The 21,055-nt window shown below is 35.1% G+C and overlaps 1 protein-coding gene across 4 annotated transcripts in view; it reads right to left on the reverse strand.

Annotated features, from left to right (window-relative positions):
- The window catches only part of LOC131028181 (uncharacterized), a 115,136-nt gene extending 112,844 nt beyond the window's left edge, over positions 1–2,292 (reverse strand). For 3 of the 4 annotated variants that reach the window (XM_057958420.2, XM_057958419.2, XM_057958418.2), the window contains exon 1: positions 1,691–2,292. In XM_057958420.2, coding sequence (XP_057814403.1) covers positions 1,691–2,026 — 336 coding nt within the window. In that variant the 5' untranslated portion in view covers positions 2,027–2,292. The remainder of the gene's footprint in view (positions 1–1,690) is intronic. The other variant, XM_057958421.2, reaches the window with a different exon arrangement.
- Positions 2,293–21,055: the final 18,763 nt, after the last annotated feature.

The raw sequence follows: 21,055 nt of genomic DNA on the forward strand, positions 1-21,055 counted from the left end.
TTCATCGATGTTTGAGTGGAATATGGATGCTATATTAATCTAGTAGTGCAATCACCGGTTAGGAGGGACCTCAAAGAGATCAATCCGGACCGCACAGCAAGAGTAAACACAACGGAAACAAGAGGCTATGCAAAACTGAATATATTAGATCATGAATATTGATTACAGATAACCGGTAACATCCGGGTTACAAGATCCAACTCACTGGCCTGCTACAAACATGCTTAATTACAGAACAGGTCACTCTCGGACCTCCAAACCTAAGATCTATCTACTATATTCTATTTGATTTCCTTCTGACTGACTTCTAATGCTCAATTACAATGATTTATATGATCCAAGAAGATCCGGTCGGCCCAAAAGGAATCAAATGCCAAAGAACAAGATCATACGTGTAAAACCAACAGGTCGGCCTCCGCCAAAGAGATTCCTCCGGAAAATCCAAAGGATGAAGTGCGGATCAAAGGGAAAGTAGGCCACACACCAAGGACCATTGAAATCAACACACAAGGCTCTGCAAGCTATGGAAGGGATCCGGTAGATTCACCAATGCAAATAGGTCCAAACGGTTCCGGTGCCAAAAAACTGTCTTGGAATCCGGAATCAATAACTTGCCGGAAAATGATCCAAATGCTCCGCGATTTAGGAATAAGGAATATGATCATGTCCTCAAGCAAAATCTAACACCACAAGATCCGGTGAGCCAATGCAAGAAAATGCAGAATGAAATGCTGAAACTGCAAAACAGAAAACAAACAGAAAAGAAATGTTTTTGGTTGATGCAAGATTGCCATGAACCAGGGATGCTCCTGCATCATCTAAAGGGCAAGAATTTAGTCTAAGTGCCGAAACACATACATCACTATGGAGATGAGTATGGTTTGCATAGATCAAGAAGTCTTTATCTAGAGAGCAAGAATTTAGACCAAGCGTATAATATTTATCATATTTATATAGAAAATTTATACTATCTTCTGACATGAAGTTGTCTTCATCAATGTCTGGGTATATTATGGATACTATACTAATCTTGAAGGAAAGAATTTAGTCCAAGTGTGTATGTGTACAATGTACCAAAATCAGGAATAAATCTCAGGTTATCGCAACTCGGACCTGTCAGTGATCTGATTTATCAACTCACAATTTAAATTGTGATTAATCAAGAATTGCAATTTAATTAAACTTTCTGAATTGGCAGGAAAAACTCCGGAAAATCACGACAGTAAAAATAGTACAAATTCATAACAACAGAGGGAAAAAGAACTGGCGAGGTTTTTGCAAATAAATCCCAAGTTTTCCTGATTAACTCATAAACTTTTTATCTTTCGGTTTGCCAAATCAATCGAGGATAAGAAAAGTTTGCTAATATATATGTGTATGTGTGCATACGGCAGTCCCAGACATCGGCCTTCCGCACTGCCAACAAATGCTGTCGCCATGCGGCAAATGCCATTGAACATAAAATTTGTACTAAAAATAAATACTTCTAAGTGGTAAAGAACATGGAAGACCAAAATGAAAACAATAACAATAGTAAACTGATATTCGCAGCGAAGTGAATGAGAAATTATAATGCATATTGAAGCCGTAAAAATTTCAGCGATTCATGATCTCTGGCGAACGACAAAAAGTAAAAAGCATTTGCTTCTCTCTGTCATTATGGAGATACATGCTCTAATTTATATTGTACCTGAGGCAAACTATCAGTCTGCGGAAGGAAGGCGGATCCATTTTCCGACACATTATTTTCATTCTCCGCCTCACTTTCATGGCTATCAGACACAGCTCTCGCACGAACGAGAGAAAAATCGGCAACATTTGAAGTAAAATTCGAGGAATTGAGAACAAATTCTGTACGATCCTTAAATGAACACCTCCCAAGTTCAGTCCCTCGTAAAATCCCGCTTTTGCAACCGAAATTTTCTACTAAAAGATTTCTCCTTTGCACGACTGAAATTCTTGTATTATCAATCATGCATGTGGAGGAAGCGGCAACATTCATTGACATTAGTTTACAGACAGCCATTGTTTACATATGAAATCAAGGGACTGACGCTTAAAAAACAATTAGTAGCAGAGATTGAAGACCGGTTGGACTGTGTATAGTTAAGTGATTTTATCAGCAGAATTTGGTGTTTCTTGGGGTTTTATCTCTTGGGGTTTTTCTCTAGGGCGCCCACCTTTCACAGAGTAAAACAGAAAACAAGGAGAAGGAATATCGAATTTCTAAAATCTGGTTAAATTTTGAAAAGTATCTACTTTGTAGGTCTCTCGCGGTGACGACCCTGAAGTCGGTTCGAAACTTTTTCCCAAGCAAATTTTTAATATAAATTAGAAAATACTTTTTAGTTAGGTGTTTTTTTTTTAATTATTCAGGTTATAAAAAAATTCTCGCAGAATAAGCATAACTGGTAGAGAGGAATCATAAGATATTGTGGCATTAAAATATATATATATGTCAAACGACATTTGGTTTAATAATAAAGTCTAGATATCAGTCTGTCTATCTATTCTCAATAATAATATAGGCATTGAAGACTCTACTTGTTAGTAAATAAATTTAATTTTAAAATATATTAAAAATTAAAGTTTTATTTAATTATTATTCTATTGTTTTTCTATCAATAGGAATTCTAGGTTTTTTAGTTTTATTTACTTATTATTCTATTGTTTTTCTACCAATAAGAATTCTAGGTTTTTTCTTTTCATATGTTTATTTTTATTTTTTAAAAGTTAAGATATATGATTTTTAAGTTTCTAAACGATAGAAAAAAAATTTCTCCAATCTAATTGACTCAAAAAAATTACATCTTATTGTCCACTATCTAAAGACAATTTTTTAAGTTGTAATATTTTGTATCATAATATAATAGATTGCTTAATTTATAATTTTTTAGGTTGCAAAATTGTACATTTTTTAATTTTATAATATAATATAAATGCATTTAAAGGAATAAATTTAATTTGTTTTAAAACTATCCATCTAGCTACCTACCTACCTACATATCATTTTAGTTAGGTTAGATTATCCTCATGCAATTTAATAATATAAAAATTTGATAATAAAATAATACTGTTAAAATAATATAATATTAAGAATAACAATATTTTAGTTATTATAACTTAAAATTTTGATTATAAAATAGTATTATTAATATAATACATAAAATAACAATATTTTAGTTATTATAATATTAAAATACTAATATTATTAATAATATGAAAATAATTATGATGTTATAATAATAAGAATAATATAATAATTCTAACGACAAAATGAAAAATATAAAAATTTATACTATAATATTATAAGGAAGTAAAATCTCATAGCTTAATATCATTATAATATATTAATAAGATAATAATAATAATAATTTAGTTGTAAATCAAATCACATCTAAAAAAAAATCAAGGAAAAGCTCTGCTCTGCCTAAATATGCAATATGCAAAAATCAAGGCGCCAACAAAAATACGAATATAACCTTGCATTCATAATCAATAATGGCATCCGAAAACTGTAGAATGAAGATAATAAAAATTTTAGACTCGAGGGGTACTGTGAAACTGTAGCTCCCCCCATATGTGCGTCGGGTCCAAATAGGATCCAGATTGGTGTAAACAAACCTACACAGAACAATGAAGGTGGCGAACATCGACCTCAGTGGGTTTTTCAAAATGGAGCCTGGGTAGACAAATGCAAGGCTCCGTACATCCCCTAGCAACAAACCAATATTCTAAAGCAGCCACATTCTGAATGGCAGCCAGTGATCTCGAAAAGAACAGAGAAATTGCAACGCCAATTTAATCAACCTTTAGTGTTGATTTTCAAACAAGAGAGGGGTTTTCTTCGCCCAAATAGAAACACTAGGGATCCTAATATTAGGGCATCAACAACAATTAACAACGGTGGGTTTAATAACAGGCAATTCCTCAATCAAAGTGTGGGAAGTCGCAAAACCCCACAAACACACTACAAAAGCAATTTGGTTAAACCTAAGAATAAGTCTGATTCTCGAGCCAAATGTAAGCCAAATCCTCTTGAGCAGAAGAAAAGCCACATTAATAGTAGGAGTGACGGAGGCAATCTTAGACAGAGATGGAATGCCAAGGCCTTTATCATCCAGAACAAGACCATGATCCATCACTGGAGCCGATGTCAAAAACTCGGGGTTTTTGCAAAATGGCTAGGTTCGGGACAAGATATTCGAGATATAGTAGACCGATGGGAGTATACATATGCTAGTCAGGTAAGTATATCCATCCTCCCCAATGATTTCATATTTATTATTTGTAACAGTGAAGCTTTGAGGAATGAATTGTTACATGGATATCTGATCATTTTTAAAGGTTATAACTATATGTTTATTGAGTGGCAAAGGAATTTTGATCCGTTTGTTGTGAAACATAATAGTAACCCTAGATGGATCAACATTCCTTATTTACCAGTAGAACTATTGCATTTTGATTCTATAGTTGAAATAGGTAATGCATTAGGCACCTTTATTGGAGTAGATGGTAATTTCTCTCGTTCCACTGAGGTCAAATTGCTAGTGGATATGGACAACAATAGGAAAAATCCAAAACCTCTAGAACTTATTACCTCTCAAGAGGCGTACTTTATAAAGGCAAATTTCTATAAGGGCTCGGTGCTTGTTAATGTACTAACTCATATTACAAACATGGGCTCTCCCTCCATTAATCCTCCTAGCCTTGAAAAGAGCATAAATCTCTATTTTAATAACGATGTCGGGGGTTTTTACATAGAGTGGACTAAACCTATAGATGATAATGATAACATCGATAATATTTTAGGGACAAATAGTCATGTGAAGCCTCAATCAAAGGAGGTTTCAAAGAGCCCTGAGACAACCCAGTTTGTGGCCTCTCCACCTCCCAGCCCGATAGTAGAGCATAATGAGATGGTCTTAGAGACTCAGAGGGGAGATCATAATATCTTGTTGGAAGAAGGAGAGATTAAAGAAAGGGAGGAAGATCAAATCCCTATAGAACTTGATGCAGTATATAATCTGATGGGATTAAATCAATTATCAGAAGAGGAAGATGATTCTCAGGATGAGGACAATATTGAAGTTGCTAATGAAAAAAGAAGACTAATTGAAGCTATTTTGCAAATGGATGATCAAGAAAAGCAGGAGCGGGGAAATTCGCCTTCTCCTACATCGAAGGTAAACCCTGTCTTCTGGTAAACCAAATCACTTAGATGACAAAACAAAACATCGAGAACATCAGTTTCCAACAATGACAACACAAATAACTGATCATGTCATCTATTCATAGAATCTCAATCTCTTCATCACAAATAGACTTCTATCCTTTACCGATGCAGTCATCCAACTTCAACTGCATCACCTAATCTGCATCAGTTATGTCAAATGCCAACAATCTCCCCCTTTGGCATTGATGGCAACACTAATTAGATATACAATCAGAATAACATCATCATCTGCAACTTGCTTGTCGCTATCACATCTCTGTCGGTTCTCCTCCTTTTGTCATCTCCCCCTTAACCAATGCTTCTCTGATCTGATCTTTTGATCTTCAACTTCTCACATGTCTGCCATATCTGATTTCTATTCTTTTCTTCTCCCCCTTTGACAACAATGCCAAAGATGTAAATGCATCACTTGTCTTCAATTCTGGTGTTGCCTCTTTCACCATCTCTGCTACATAAATCAGAAAAACTATAACAGAGCATTAAATCAAAACTTTACATCAATCTTGCTCCCCAAAGAAGTAGCATGTACTTTCATCAATCCTTAGTGAAAAATAAACATGACATACACAGGATTGATGGATCTCCATCATTTTAGTTCTTCCAGTGTAGGGGTCTAACCCCTAGTTTACCTCTAAGAAACTCAAAGGTAGCCTTCGGTAAAGGCTTAGTAAACATATCAGCTAGCTGATCTTAACTCCTCACATATTCCATCTTCACCTCCTTATCTTGAGCTCTTTCCCTTAGGAAGTGATACTTCAATTCAATGTGCTTGGTTCTACCATGAAGTACAAGATTCTTAGAAATGTTGATTGCACTTGTTTTATCACAATAGATAGCCACTGGTTCTGACATATCTATCTTGAATCCTTCTAGCACATGTCTCATCCATATTGCCTACGTGCAATTCATGGATGCAGCTACATACTCAGCCTCAGCTGTAGATTGAGAAACACAAGTTTGATTCTTGCTTATCCATGCCACTAATCTTCCTCCAAGTAGAAAAGCTCCCCCAGTTGTGCTTTTTTGATCATCCACATTACCTGCCCAATCAGCATCAGTAAACACATACAAAGTAAAATCGCCTTTATAGGGATACCATAAACCATAGTCTATTGTGTCTTTGAGATATCAAAAAAATCTCTTCACAGCCACCATGTGACTTTCTTTAGGCTCTTTTTTGAAATCTAGCCACTAATCCAACAGCATGAGCAATGTCCGTTCTACTATGGACAACATAGTGTAGCTTTCTAATCATAGATCTATACTCTTTTTCACTAACAGTAGGGGAATCATCTTCCTTTGACAACTTGCAACTAGTCACCATCGGTGTCCCTACCAACTTGCAGTCTTCCATGTCGAAAGTCTTCAACACCTCTTTGATATACTTGGTCTGACAAATAAAGATACCACCATCCAGTTGTTGAACCTATAAGTCAATAAAAAACTCAATTTCACCGATTAGAGATATTTAAAATTCCCTTTTCATTATTTCAGCAAAGTCCATACATGTATCATCATTGTCACAAAAAATTATGTCATCAACAAACACTTCTGCTATCAACATCTTGTCTCCATCAGTCTTCAAATAAATGTTGATATCCTCACTAGTACGTTGGAATCCAATCTTGATAAAATGTGCATGAAATCTCTCATACCATTCTCTCGGTCCCTACTTAAGACCATACAAAGCTTTGTACAATTTACACACCATGTCTTTATAATCGGTCAAGGAAAATCCATCTGGTTATTCAATGTATACTCCTTCTAAAATCCCATTTAGAAAGGTTGACTTGACATCCATTTGGTATACTTTGAATCCCTTATATGCTGAAAATGTCAGTAGTATCCTTACACCTTCTAATCTAGCAACAGGTGCAAATGTTTCACCATAATACTCACCTTCCTCTTGAGCATACCCTTTGCAGACTAACCTTGCCTTGTTTCTTACAATCCTTCCTTCTTCATCCAATTTATTCCTGAAGACCCGTTTTGTTCCAATTACATTCTTATCCTCCAGTCTAGGAACAAGTGACCATGTCTGATTCTTCCCAATTTAATCTAATTCTTCATTCATTGCCTTAACCCAATCATCATCCTTTAGTGCTTCCTTAACTATCTTGGGTTCAATTGTAGATATCAAACATGAGTTCTCTCTGATCTTTCTCCTAGTTCTTATCACCATTTATCTGCTCTTGTGAATGATTCAATCTAACATATCTAGGTATTGCCTATGTTGGTTTTGCATCTTCTTCATCAGGTTCTTCATCTTCATCCTCACTGTCGTCACTCACCGATTGAGCACCTAGTTCTGCATTTTCCAGTTCTTCATTATTCTTTGATTTTGGTTCAATGATCACAAACTTTTCCTCATTATAATCCTTTTTAGGTTCAAATATGCTTGTACCTATAGACTTATCAAATAAATCATCAACTTTTACATTAGCACTTTCAACAATTTTCTTAGTTCTCTTATTGTAACATTTATATTCTTTACTCTTAGAAGAGTAACCAAGAAAAATTCCCTCTTTAGATTTTGCATCAAACTTCTCAATGTAGTTATCTCTCTTGATAAAACATTGACTTCCAAAGATTTTAAAATAACTTACACAAGGATTTTTTCCATACCATAGCTCATAGGGTGTCTTATTGTTACATCTTTTTACCAGTACCCGGTTTAAAGTGTATACAACAGAACTAACCGCTTCTCTCGAAAACTTTTGGATACATTACCCTGTAATAACTTGGTTCTTGCAACTTCAACTATTGTTTTGTTCATCCTTTCTGCTATACCATTCTGTTGTGGTGTCCTCGGAGCTGGCATTTGTCTCTTTATACCATGTTCATCACAATACTTAACAAATTCATCAGATGTGAATTCACCTCCTTGGTTTGATCTTAAACACTTCAAGTTCTTACCGGTTTCCTTCTCAACCAGAGCTTTAAATAATTTAAATTTATTAAATGCTTATGATTTCCCTCTCAAAAATGTTACCCACATCATTCTAGAATAGTCATCAGTGAAGATCATGAAATACCTATCACCATAATAACTCTTTGTTCCCAAAGGGCCACAGAGATCAGTATGTACCAAATCTAAAACATTCTCATAAATACCATTCTTGCTCTTGAAATAAATAGAGGTCATCTTACAGATTTGACAATATTTGCATGTCACACTATCCATTTTGACAAGTTGGGGTAATCCTCTTACAACACTTGACTTGCTTATCTTAATCAAATTATCAAAATTAACATGACAACATATTTTATGCCATAACCAACTGTCTTCCATTCTTGCAACCAAACAATTATTAACATTACTATTCAAATGGAATAAGTTACCTCTAGTTTGCTTCCCGGTAGCAATCAGTTCACCATTACCTCCAAGAATTATGCAAACTCCACTCTTAAACTCAAGCAAATAACCTTTATCATTGAGTTGACCAACACTTAAAACATTATGATTAAGACCATCAACCCAAAATACATCATCAACATTACTCTTTCCATTTAGAGAGATTGAACCTTTACCTTTCACCATGCAAGGAGAGTTGTTTCCAAATCTAACAACATCGCCATCAAATTCATTAAGGGTTATGAACTTACTTTTTTCTCAAGTCATGTGGTGTGAGAAGCCACTGTCTATAATCCACTCATCACATTCTCCATATAAGATACTAGTGCCTTTTTAACAGATGGTTCCTCCTTCATAGCTACAAACATAATTTCTTCATTCTCATCTTCTTCTTTCGACTCCTCATCCGTCACACCTTCATCTCCTGCAACATAACAATGTTTCTTGCCCTTTCCTTTGAATCTTCTAAACTTTTATTTCTTGTCGGTGTTAAGGCAGTTAGCAGCAATATGACCTATTTTATTACAAGAGAAACACTTCAAAGGCAAATTTCCTTTATACTTTCTAGTGCCTCTTGGAAATCTCTTTGCTAACAATGCCTCAAGTTCCATCACTTGATCTTCATTATCTTCATTTCCCCAGTTACTTCCATGACTTGTCCTGTCCTCATGATTTTGACATATATCTTTTCCTTTTCTAGCAAATGAATCGGTAACAGAAGTTTTAAAGGTAGATTCGGTATATTTTGTCACACTATTGTCAAAACTATTTAACTCAAAAGTTGTAAGCTTACCAATCAATGAATCACCAGTTACCTTATCCTTTGAAATAGATCTAAGTTTTTGGATTGCTGATACTCTTATAACATACTGAGGTTCAAGAGTTCTGAGCATTTTACTTACTATTGTATCATCTTCTATTTTGCCTCCAGCACTCTTAATGTCGCCGACAACTTCTTTGATTCTCTGACCATATTGTCCAATATTCTCTCCTTCAAGCATTCTCATGTCATCGAACTTTCCTCTCAATCTTTCCTCTTTGGCTCTTTGAACATGCTCATCTCCTCCATAGATTGTCTCTAACTTTTCCCAAACCTCACCTGTAGTTCCAATCCTTGAACATCAATATATTCTGAATCAGATAAAGTACTTACAATAACTTCTAGGGCTTGCATGTTATCTTGTTGTTCTTTGAGTTCATCTGGTGTCAAGGGAGTAGTAGTAGGAGCAACATATGTTGTTTCAACTTGCTTCCAATATTATGCACCAAGACCTTTGATGTATATCTTCATTCTGTCTTTCCAGATCTTGTAGTTATCCTTGTTGAACTTGGGATCCTCTTTCTTCATCATCTTGAATTCCTTAGAATCTTTTCCTCAATTGATTAGGCTTTTTGCACACACAGGACCAAAGCTCTAATACCAATTGCTAATCCTATGAGGATCCAGTTAATACTGAGAGGGGGGGTGAATCAGTATTAAGACCAATTCAAACTTAAACTTAAAATCAAACTTATCTCATATCTGTAACCATTTAACAAATATCTCAACTTCTTTAATCAGATCTAGTAACCTCTTTATCATATTTGCTTAACATCTTAATCAAATCATTTACTAATACTTTCACCACCAAAGTAATCATATAAACTTGATCAATTACCAACTCATTAACCTTATCAATAAGATCAAATACTTTCTCAAACAACTTCTTATCAGTATTGATAACCTCTGATAAACTTTTGATAAAACATCATAACCGGTGTCTCAGAAATAATGCATGAAGTGAAATATAAACAAGAATATCACATGAAAAACATTCCACACATTAACACCATAAGTTTTTTGATGTGAAAACCCAAATAGGGAAAAACCATGGTGGGAGTTGGAACCCACAAATATTTGTACTCTTTTGAAATACGCTCTATTAGGAGCTTACAATACGCCTGGTTAAGAGAAGACCCTGTCAGTAGTCACTCGGTTAGGGGATTTGCCTTGCAACCCGATTAGGAGCTTGATGATTTGTTAGGATCAACCTCATGAGAGGATTTAACACTCTTTTGAGAGTTTCCCGATTAGGGGACTTAAATGTTCAAGGCCTGTAAGGACCTACCTAGTTAAGGGATTTAACCTGTTGTAATTGTTAGGGAACAACAGTAAGAAAATGATCTGTTACTTGCACTTCTCTACTTGCTTGATCAGATCCAGTTATACTCAACACTCTGCAACTCTCAGGCAGATCTCACACTTCTTTTGGACATCTTAACACATTCTCTAAGACCACCGACACAATAAACATCAACTGTGTCAACCTAAATAGCTATCTCAACTAGGTCGGCCACAAAACCTAATTACATCATGAATTTACAATTAGATCACAAGAGATCATCATAGATCGCTATATAGATCATTACAACAAATTACAATGCAATATCAATTGTTGGTTGATCTTAACCCATCACGGAAATCCAATCTGTATCCTCAAAACACTCTACTAAGTGTTTTGTTGATTCCCAAAAAAATCTTCCTTGAATCACGCCAAAACAACTATCAAATATTCCATGCGGGTTGTGTTGTGTTACCAACTTCATGTAGACTCACTGTCGATCACCGTCATAACAGAAATCATTACCAGTTTGATGATTTCTTCACGAGTCCTTAAACCCTACTAAAGCCTTAGCAAAACTTCATAAAAAATTTGAAACACACCTTATGGTAATCATCACAAGTTCTGGTTCCAATCAGATACTTCTTTCCATGATACAAGTTTACCATCCAAATCGTAAATCACTAGTCATCACCGATTGACCGATCCAATCAAAATAATTCTTCTTTACCGGTTAAAGTCCTATTTCACAGACTTTAGTTCACTGTCGGTAAACCTTGTCTTCCAGTAAACCAAATCACTTAGATGACAAAACAAAACATCAGGAACATCAATTGCCAGCAATGACAACACAAATAACTGATCATGTCATCTATTCATATAATCTTATTCTCTTCATCACAAATAGACTTCTATCCTTTACCGGTGCAGTCATCCAACTTCAACTGCATCACCCGATCTGCATCAATTATGCCAAATGCAAACAATATTTGCAATATCCTAGGATTTAGGAAAGGCACATTTCCATGCAAATATCTTGGGCTACCCTTGGATAATGGGGTTAGGGTAAATAAATTGTGGGAATCTATTAAGTCCAAGGTAGAACTAAAGATAAGGTCTTGGAAAGGGAAGTGGCTTTCAAATGCAAGGAGAGCCACTATGATTAAATATGTTGTGTTTGTTATCCCTATCTATCAAATATCATACCTCCCTTTACACAAGGAGCAAAGGCTAAATTGGAAAAATTAATGAGAAGGTTCTATTAGCAAGGTCCCGAAGAAGACATGAAACTAGCCACTATTAGTTGGGACAGATTATGTAGACCTAAAGATTGTGGGGGATTTGGACTGAAGAACCTTAGTTGGCAGAGTCTAGCTTTAGGTACAAAATTAGTCTAGTGTATGTATAATGAACCTAACAAAAAATGGGTTAAAATAGTTGAAAGGAAATATTTGACAAGTCCAGATCCTAGTAGCACTTTCATATCTCAAAACCCTCCAAAAGGATCTAGGGTTTGGAATTTTATGCTAGAACGTAGGCAGCTTATTTCAAACAAAATCACGTGGGATGTTGCAGATGACAGAAAGTAAAATTTTGGAGTGACTCATGGGGAGGATACCCTATGTTGGATTGCACCCACATGAGCCCTAGAATCAAGGAAGTACTTAGCAACACTTGGGGCATCTATTTAAAAGATTACATACACATCCCATGTGGAGATCTGGTCCTAGGCTAGGAGTGGAAGAGTGCGAATGATACTCCTCTCACAGAAGATGAAAAAAAAAACTAAAGGAGTCTTTGGCAAATAGATATATTAGTATCAGATGTGGGGAAGATAAGCTTGTATGGTCATGATCAAATACTGGTACCTATAAGGCCAAAGTCGAGTATGAAGAAATTATTAAGTCCTTTAATTGGAATAAGATAGACTTACCAATACACCTTTGTTGGGACAAGGCATGTTTAACAAAAGTTGGCATGTTCCTTTGGGTAGCTTTACAAAATAGAGCCTTGACAACAGATTGGTTTCGCAAAATTGGTTATGCAGGACCATCCAGGTGTGCCTTATGTGAAGCAAATGAGGAAATTGTGGATCATTTTTTTTAAAGAAATTTCAATGGACCTTAGCTCCCTTAAATAACCTAGTAACTAACATGAAAAGTTGGTCGTTGCTTAATAGGAAGAGTCTTTATAAGGACCTATGGAAACTCACTCCCTCGATTTTAGTCTTGGAGATCTGTAAGGAAAGAAATATGAGGATTTTCCAAGAGAAAAAAATGGAACCCAATCAATTATGCAATAAAATAGAGGCAGTGATAGTGGAAATAACGAATAACAAATTTAGGAATGGTAATCTTAAAGATCCTTCTCAATCTGGGACAGTGATATGAGGAAGAATTGGTTTGGATTATCCATCCCTCCATGGTATGGGGTGGGGGGATTGACAACAAGTAGAATGAAAGAGAAATGTAAATGGTCAAAACTGGATTATGGGTGGTTCAAACTTAACTTTGACGGTGCGTCCAAGGGTAATCTAGGCATAGCTGGTATTGGATGCATAATCCGCCACTGGGATGGGTCCATATGTGCTAAAATAGCCAAACCAATTGGTAGAACAACAAATAATATAGCAAAAATCGAAGCCCTGGTAGAGGGCCTCCTTCTTAGTAAGGCTTTAGGGATTAAAAAACTAGCCATTGAAGGGGATTAATTAATCGTAATTAACGCAATCAGAACTAAAAATACTCCTACTTGGAAACTTAATTCCCTTCTAGGGAGACCTAATAAGCTTATGGATTTCTTTGAAGCAACAACTATTAACCATATTTATAGAAAGGGAAATATTGAGGCTGATAAACTGGCTAATCTAGGGGCAGATGGAATTTTTATAGAAAGAATTGGAGGGTAACCTATCTTTTCTTAATGATAGGCTTTAATAGTGTAAACAATTTAGCATTGTTTTTCAACACGAGCTTAAAGTTTTTAAAGGTTCGGTATCGTAGGCATTTCTCTTTAATTATTAACATTTTAAGGATTGAATCATGCATAGCGGGGTCGAGAGATTTACCAAGATCAATATCATTATTATAATGTGTGCTCAGCTAAGGGCTTTATTTTGCATTATGTAAATCAGGAATGGCACACGTGTTTAAACGTATACTTTGCATGAATGATTTGATAGTATGTCCTTGAGAAACTTCTAGAGTAACCTTCATTTTAAATTCCTAACGATGTGTCAGAACATTTCATTTTAGAGCAAATGGAGTCGAACCTAAAGCTCATATCTGCAAATGATAACCGATTAATGGCTTTTAGAAGAGAAATTAAAACAGAAAGATGGGGTAAAATTCTAAATGGCTTAGATGATTTCTCTTGCAGAGCCATTTAGGAAATTATGGGGGAAGAGCATTTTAGTCATGAATTTAGCTACAAAGTGAATTGTGACGTCCCAGCCACATTTGTGGCTATCCTGCTTAGTGTGGGTTTTGGGAAGGAAGAGGTCATTGTTCTGAGTAAGGCAATCTTTTATAAGGATGAATTCTTGGGTCTTTTAGAGCAGGTGGTAGAGAGCATAGTCGATAAGCTAATTATTCCTTTTGCAGAGGACTATGTGAGTGTGTCTATCAAAGGGAGTGGTGATAATGTAAGTCGTTTCAATAGCAAACGCCTGTTGCTGGAGTTTAGGAATAAGTCTGTGTTTGTGCAACGCAGAGAGATAATCTGCAGAAATACAAATTTCCTTTTGAAATGGCTACATGTTAGTGTTGCTCCCCACAACAACTGGTGGGTGGGTTATCTGAAAGAGGAATGGTTTGTAATTTCGAATGACATGTCGAATTTACTTATGGAAAGAATCCAAATTCTTTCGCTGGTCATTATCAAAGCTTCCTAGGTAAATGGGAAGGGTAAGCATAAAGATAATGCTTCGTGCAGTATCTAGGGAGTGCATTCTAAGATGGAGGACCCATATCAACCAGACAATAAAGCATGCATTGATCAGACCGACATGGAGGAACAAATCTCTTCAGTTTCTGTTGCCAAATTTTGTTTATAGTTTTAAAAAAAAAATTGTATCCGAACATATTATTAACATAGCCTTCTTAGTAGGAGGATTATAGACTTGCAGGTTTTTCTAGCTACTCTTGGGCAGCGTCTATACCATTATTAAAGACGGGCCCTACTATCCTAACTAACATAGTAAGTATAGTTTATAATCTTAATTAACGACTCTAAATATAATTTTATATAGATGATGGTAAGTATGATTATGGTATGGTGGTTTCTAGATTTTCAAGATGGCTTTATGTCTTGCCAGTCTACATTTTGTATAGTATTCCCACATAATTTGATCTGTATATAGATTTATACTTCTAGATGGGTAGGTCATATATATGCTCAAGTATGGGTAAACCTAACCTGCTTACCCATAATTAACAATATATTTGTTTCAATTTCAGATTTAGAAAGCTATATAGACATTGATCTTCTTCTGCAGGTTAATATGGTTTCTTGTTGATGTAAATATGGATTATAAGTAGTTTGATTATTTAAGTTCTGAAAGTATTTGGTTTGAGTTGCCTTATTACTATCCTATCTAGTCTGCATTTTTAATTTTAATTTAGAGGCGATGGTTTGCTATGTTCTGAAGATTCTAACAAGATAACAACTCCTTGAACTATGAGTGGTTGTCAAGCAATGCAGGATAGGTTCTAAGCTAGGTGTTTTACAATGTCTTAAGAAAGAATGGTGGTAGAAGATCAATACTCTGGATTTAGCACACACAAAGATAGTTAAAATAGATCAATGAAAGGAGGCCCTCTAAGAGGGGGTATTATGTATCATTCTATCAGGCGAGGAGTATGCGTTGTACAGGATTCCGATGTTAATATTGGCATTAAGCCAATCTTGTAATTTTACTAATTTTCTTTCAAAATTGATCTAGGAATGCATATTCCTTGGGCAAGACCGGAGGTTTTCTTAAACCGATTCTTTCATATCGGTGCCCACACCGAACTAGGTTGTAAAAAATATTTCTTTCATTTAATAAAATATCGGCCTTGGCCTATTACCCAACAAAAATAAATAAATAAATAGATAATTTAGTTTTTGATAAAGATAAACAGGTTTTACATGGACTTGAAACCAAGAGTTTTACAGAAACTGGCCATCAGCCAACCAAACAGAAACCAACAGCAAAACATGGGAACACCCCAGACCGAGCTCAAAAACAAAAAGAAACAACAAACAACAAAACAAAGCACAGACAAACACTCAACTAAATAGATAATTTAGTTGTACCTTAATTAAAAAATAATATAATAATTAAAATACAATAATATAAAAATCTTAATGTTTATCTATATGACACTGTATACACCTAAAATTGGTTGGAGAAAATTAATTAAATACATGTTATTTAATTAATGCCTAATTCCTCTATTATCCATAAATAAATTCTTTAATTTATTTGTATGGTTCATGACATTTATTCTTCTTATCCTAATCGAATTCACTAACTCATCTTATCATGCCACATCAACATGTGTCTCATATAATTAAATATTCTTAAATATTAATTGCTCAAATATCTACAACCAATTGAGAGGGCACTTGGCATTCCCTTTTCCTCTCCATCTTTCACATAACACTTGGTTCCTCTTAAGGAAACATGATCCACTTTTCTCTCTAACTTCTCCATCTCCAACCTTTCATCTTCTCAAATCAAATTCTAACCGTCCATCTTTGCCACCTAGGACATGAGCCTTGGAAAATCTATAAATAAACTCTCATTTGGACAAATCGAGGTCTAGAAGGAGTTATGAATAATAGAGAGAACTAATAATTTCTAGCATTTTGCATAGCATATCATGGTTTTTATCATTTAACATAGACCAAGGAAGCATTTTAACATAATGTAGATCACATTGCATCTCTTCTAGATTAATATCATATATTGTAGGAAGAATGTCTTGCATTTGCATTCAATCTCGTTCTCTAGATTGTCATTTTGAAAGCCACAAGTGCATAAATCTGAGAGCTAATATGGCTTGGTAAATCCTTGGAGATAGAGGATAATGAGACACTCACAAGAAGGTTGAGTTTGAATTCCTTTCCCTTAATTTTCTTTCAATTTAGCCTCATTAATGTGTTTGGTGTTTTAATTTGATTCACACATATTCGGTCACACATTTTATGGCACCCACCGTGGGACTCTGCCCTGTTTTTAACATTTTATCACAGGCTTTTGATAGATACAGATTTGGAGTTCCATTTCAACACATTCAAATTAAATTTTAGTGTATTCAACTTAAACTTTGTCGCATTTGATTTCTATTTTTGTGCATTTAATAGTTCTTATAGCGCATACAAGCTTTATTCCGGTAAATTTGAACTCTATTATTGTGCATTTAATAGTTCTTATAGCGCATACAAGCTTTATTATAGCACATATGATGAATTGTGTAGCACATTTAAAACATAAACCAAATATTTTCTAAATAGTGTCTTTGTCTGTTTTGTAGGTGATTTTTTGACAATTGAAGACTAGAGAGAGAAGAATTCAAATTACTGACAGTGTGTTGTAGGACCTAGCATGGAGATCTTCTTTAAAACAATTGTTAGTTTCCTTTATGTATATGCTTAAAATAGGCACATAGCTTAAGTAAAGGGTTAATTGAATATTTTCTACCATGCTTGTAAAGTGATAGGCATATTCTCTCCCCATAATTGTGTGACCAAAAAGCCAGACTCACACTTTCAATTCATTGAATTAAGATAACACCTTTAGAAGGCTTGCCCTCATGAGTAGCCCATAAGGTCGGGTGAGAGGGGAATGACCTAAGTGGCAGTGACTAAAGCCAAGTTATTCCAACCTGCTATAATCAAATGTGGTTGTGATTGTGATGAAAATCACATCCAACGATAGTGTTCATTGATAGCCCTCCCTCAATATCCTTGTGATGCGTAAAGCCTTTGTTTTAAAGGTTGGAAGGCCTCTTGAGAGAGTTTATCACTGACACACCAAACTGAAACCCTTTTTATGAACCACAAGTGTAGAATCCAGTCGAGTCAGTAACCAAACATTATAATATCACAGTGCAAGGGTGGGGAAGAATCCACCCCCAAGAAGCCACCATAAGGCTCCTAAGAAAATGATCCATTTGAGGAGAAATTCTTTTTGGGTTAACTTCTGGAGAAAGGCAAAAAAATGGGCGCACCCTAGGGTGTGACATGGTTGTTTGAGCTGACAGAGATTCCAAGATGTGGGTTGTGATATTATAATGACCCTTGAGAATAGGAGAGTCTGATTGGTGTGTCTTCAATTGTTCAAAACCTGTGGAAATCATTGGGATTTAAAAAGATCCTAGAACATACACTTGATGTTTAGATTAAGCCCACTAATTGTTCATGTTTTCTTACTGTGTTTTTGTCAAAAATCATAAAATCATCATGCAAAAAAATAAAAAATAAAAAATAAAAAACATTATAAATTTCACTAAAAAACTCCCAAAACACATCAGATTAGCGCATTTAATCACTCTTTCAATGCATATACCACTTTTGATAGCGCATTTGACCATTATTATAATGCATTTGACCTCTATTATAGCATATAAACACTTTTTATAGCACATTTGACCATTCTTATTGCACATTTGACCTCTCTTATAGTGCATTTGACCTTTGTTATAACACATTTGATCACTGTTATTGCACATTTGACACATTTTGTAGCACATGTACCCATTATGTCAGCGCATTTAGTCTGCCGCATTTGAAACAAAGGACACTTCTTGACCTTCTGTAAAAAATCAAAAACTTGTTTCAAATACCCTTTTCAGTGCTTTACTAGTTCACATCAACACAAGATTCTTTTATGAGCAAAACAAACCAAATTTTAACAAGTGACCTAATTACACATTTCAAAACATACAAATCAAATAATTTGTTTATTCATTCCAATCAATTAAGTTTCAAAATTAGGATTTATCATCCTAAATTAGTAAACTTCATTAACATCTTGACATACATAGTCTCATCAATAGGAACAAATCACAATTTCCTATTTTGACTTTGTAAACTAGATACAAACAAGTATTTGAAATCAAAAACATTTCAGAACATCCACAATTGAATCACTTGTATGCCCGTACTGACTAGACCTCAAAAAAAAACTCAAAGAGAAGTAAAAAGAAACACAACCAACCATGGAAGGTAGAGAAGAGAACCCTTTTCACAAATATCAAGGTTATGTAAACACAAATGTGGATGAGATAACCGATGAATTGATCCAAGAAGCTCAACAAGACCCTAAATTTCATAAATTCATGGAAAAGGTCCTAGAATCCGATAAAGAAAAATATTTCCTCATGTTAGCACATCAAGGTGTTAAACTACCTTCTGATTTCGGTGTAACCAAATTAAAAGAGGATCAAAGGAAAAGAGATGTCGATTCAAGGAATAGTGAAAACAAACCATTAGATGCCTTGAATCAACAAATTAAAATCCTCCAACAATAAATGCTTGACATGCAAAGAGGAAGAACCACGACATACTCTTTGGAAGACATATGCCCAACCCCATACCCTTTTGATAGGAGCTTACACATGATTTTGTTTCCTCCTAATTTTGAAATCCCTAAATATAACAAATATAGAGGCAAAATAGATCCACAAGACCATGCTAGAGAATTTTGTGTAGCAATCATGGAGGTATCACACAATGGTACTTACTTGATGAGGTTATTCACAAAGATCCTAGGAGAACAAACCATGGATTGGTTCTTAAAACTTACTCCCGATATCAAATCATTCGCAGAATTAGTAGATAAATTGGTCACTCACTATTCACACAACATTGAACATGAAGTGACCATGCTTCATCTATGCAATGCAATATAGAAAAGTGGAGAACCTTTCCTCACTTTCTTACAAAGATGGAAGCAATTATTTACCAAATAGCCTTGACCCATACCCAAACAAGAGAAGATGGACATATTTATCCGCAACCTTAACAATGAGATAAGATAAGCACTTCAATTGCAATATCCACCTAAATTCAACAAGCTCATTGAGAATGGAATCAAAATTGAAGAAGCCTTGGTCAAGAAAGGGGAAATAAAGATTTACAAAGAAGGGGAAAACTATTATAATAATCCTAATAACAATAACAACAATGATAAATCAAAATTTTGGACAAGGAATAAAAACATTGTTAATGATGGTGTGGTTGATGCACACAACGTAAAACCAAAACAACCCATTGTAAATATATTAGGTGCCACGCCCGCAAAAAATCAAGAGAACGATAGACCTAAACCACCCCCTAATCCACCTCGAAGGAAATTCACACCTTTGGGGCAAACACTTGAATCAAATTTTAAAGTACTCTTTGCAAATAATCTCATAACATTTCCTGATACATGGGATTTTGAACCAAGAGTCAAACCATTATGATGGAATGACTCTCATTTTTGTGATTTCCATAGAAGCAAGGGGCATAGAACTAACGATTGTCAAATATTAAAATATTTGGTGCAAGATTTGATAGATAGAGGTGACATAACTATTGAGGGACACAAGACAAATGATGAACATGGAGCCTTTAAAAATCCTCGTCCAAATTACTGTAAAGTGGAAAATTCGGGCTTAGAAAATTCATCACATGGAAGGGGGAAATCACTAAGATGATTTTCGCTTGGAGGAATTTACATTCAAAAGAGGGGATGAATCCACTAGGCCCAATCCTAAATGACACAAGGACTAAATACTAAGTATATTGATTGTGTTTGACCCTCTTTTGTAAGTTGAATGAGTAAAGAATTTAAATTGAAGACAAAATAAGCGGAAACGATGAGCTACAGATTCGAGATTTCATCTTGCACCTAGATCTGAGAAGTATGAAATGATTCAGAGCTACTCTATGAAATATGCCAAAAGTAGCAGGGACCGTGTGTTCGGACCAGGACTCCCACCCTCTTGGTCCTTCGAACTTTCCGCACATTGAAAAGGGTTTTTCCGTCTCTACAAATAAAGCTTAATTCCAAAGGTACAACTACACACCTATTTCCTACACATAGAATGAAGGAGAAAGGGGTTGGGAATAGGGGTTTTCCTAAGTAAAACCTTAGTTTGGAATCAACCTTGAATGAAATACTGTAAATGCTTGAAAAAAATGATGGAAAGGTATACCTTCAGATCTGCAATAAATGATGATGATGCTTTGCTACTTGAATGTAATCACATATGTTGTATGAAATGGCATGAACATGACAAAACCCTAACACACGCAATTCTTGCAAATGAATGAAGTAATGTTGCTCCAATGGATAGATGAAGAATATGCAGCCTTGAAAAATCCTTG

Source organism: Cryptomeria japonica, chromosome 5 (genome assembly GCF_030272615.1).
Source record: "Cryptomeria japonica chromosome 5, Sugi_1.0, whole genome shotgun sequence".
Taxonomy (NCBI): Eukaryota; Viridiplantae; Streptophyta; class Pinopsida; order Cupressales; family Cupressaceae; genus Cryptomeria; species Cryptomeria japonica.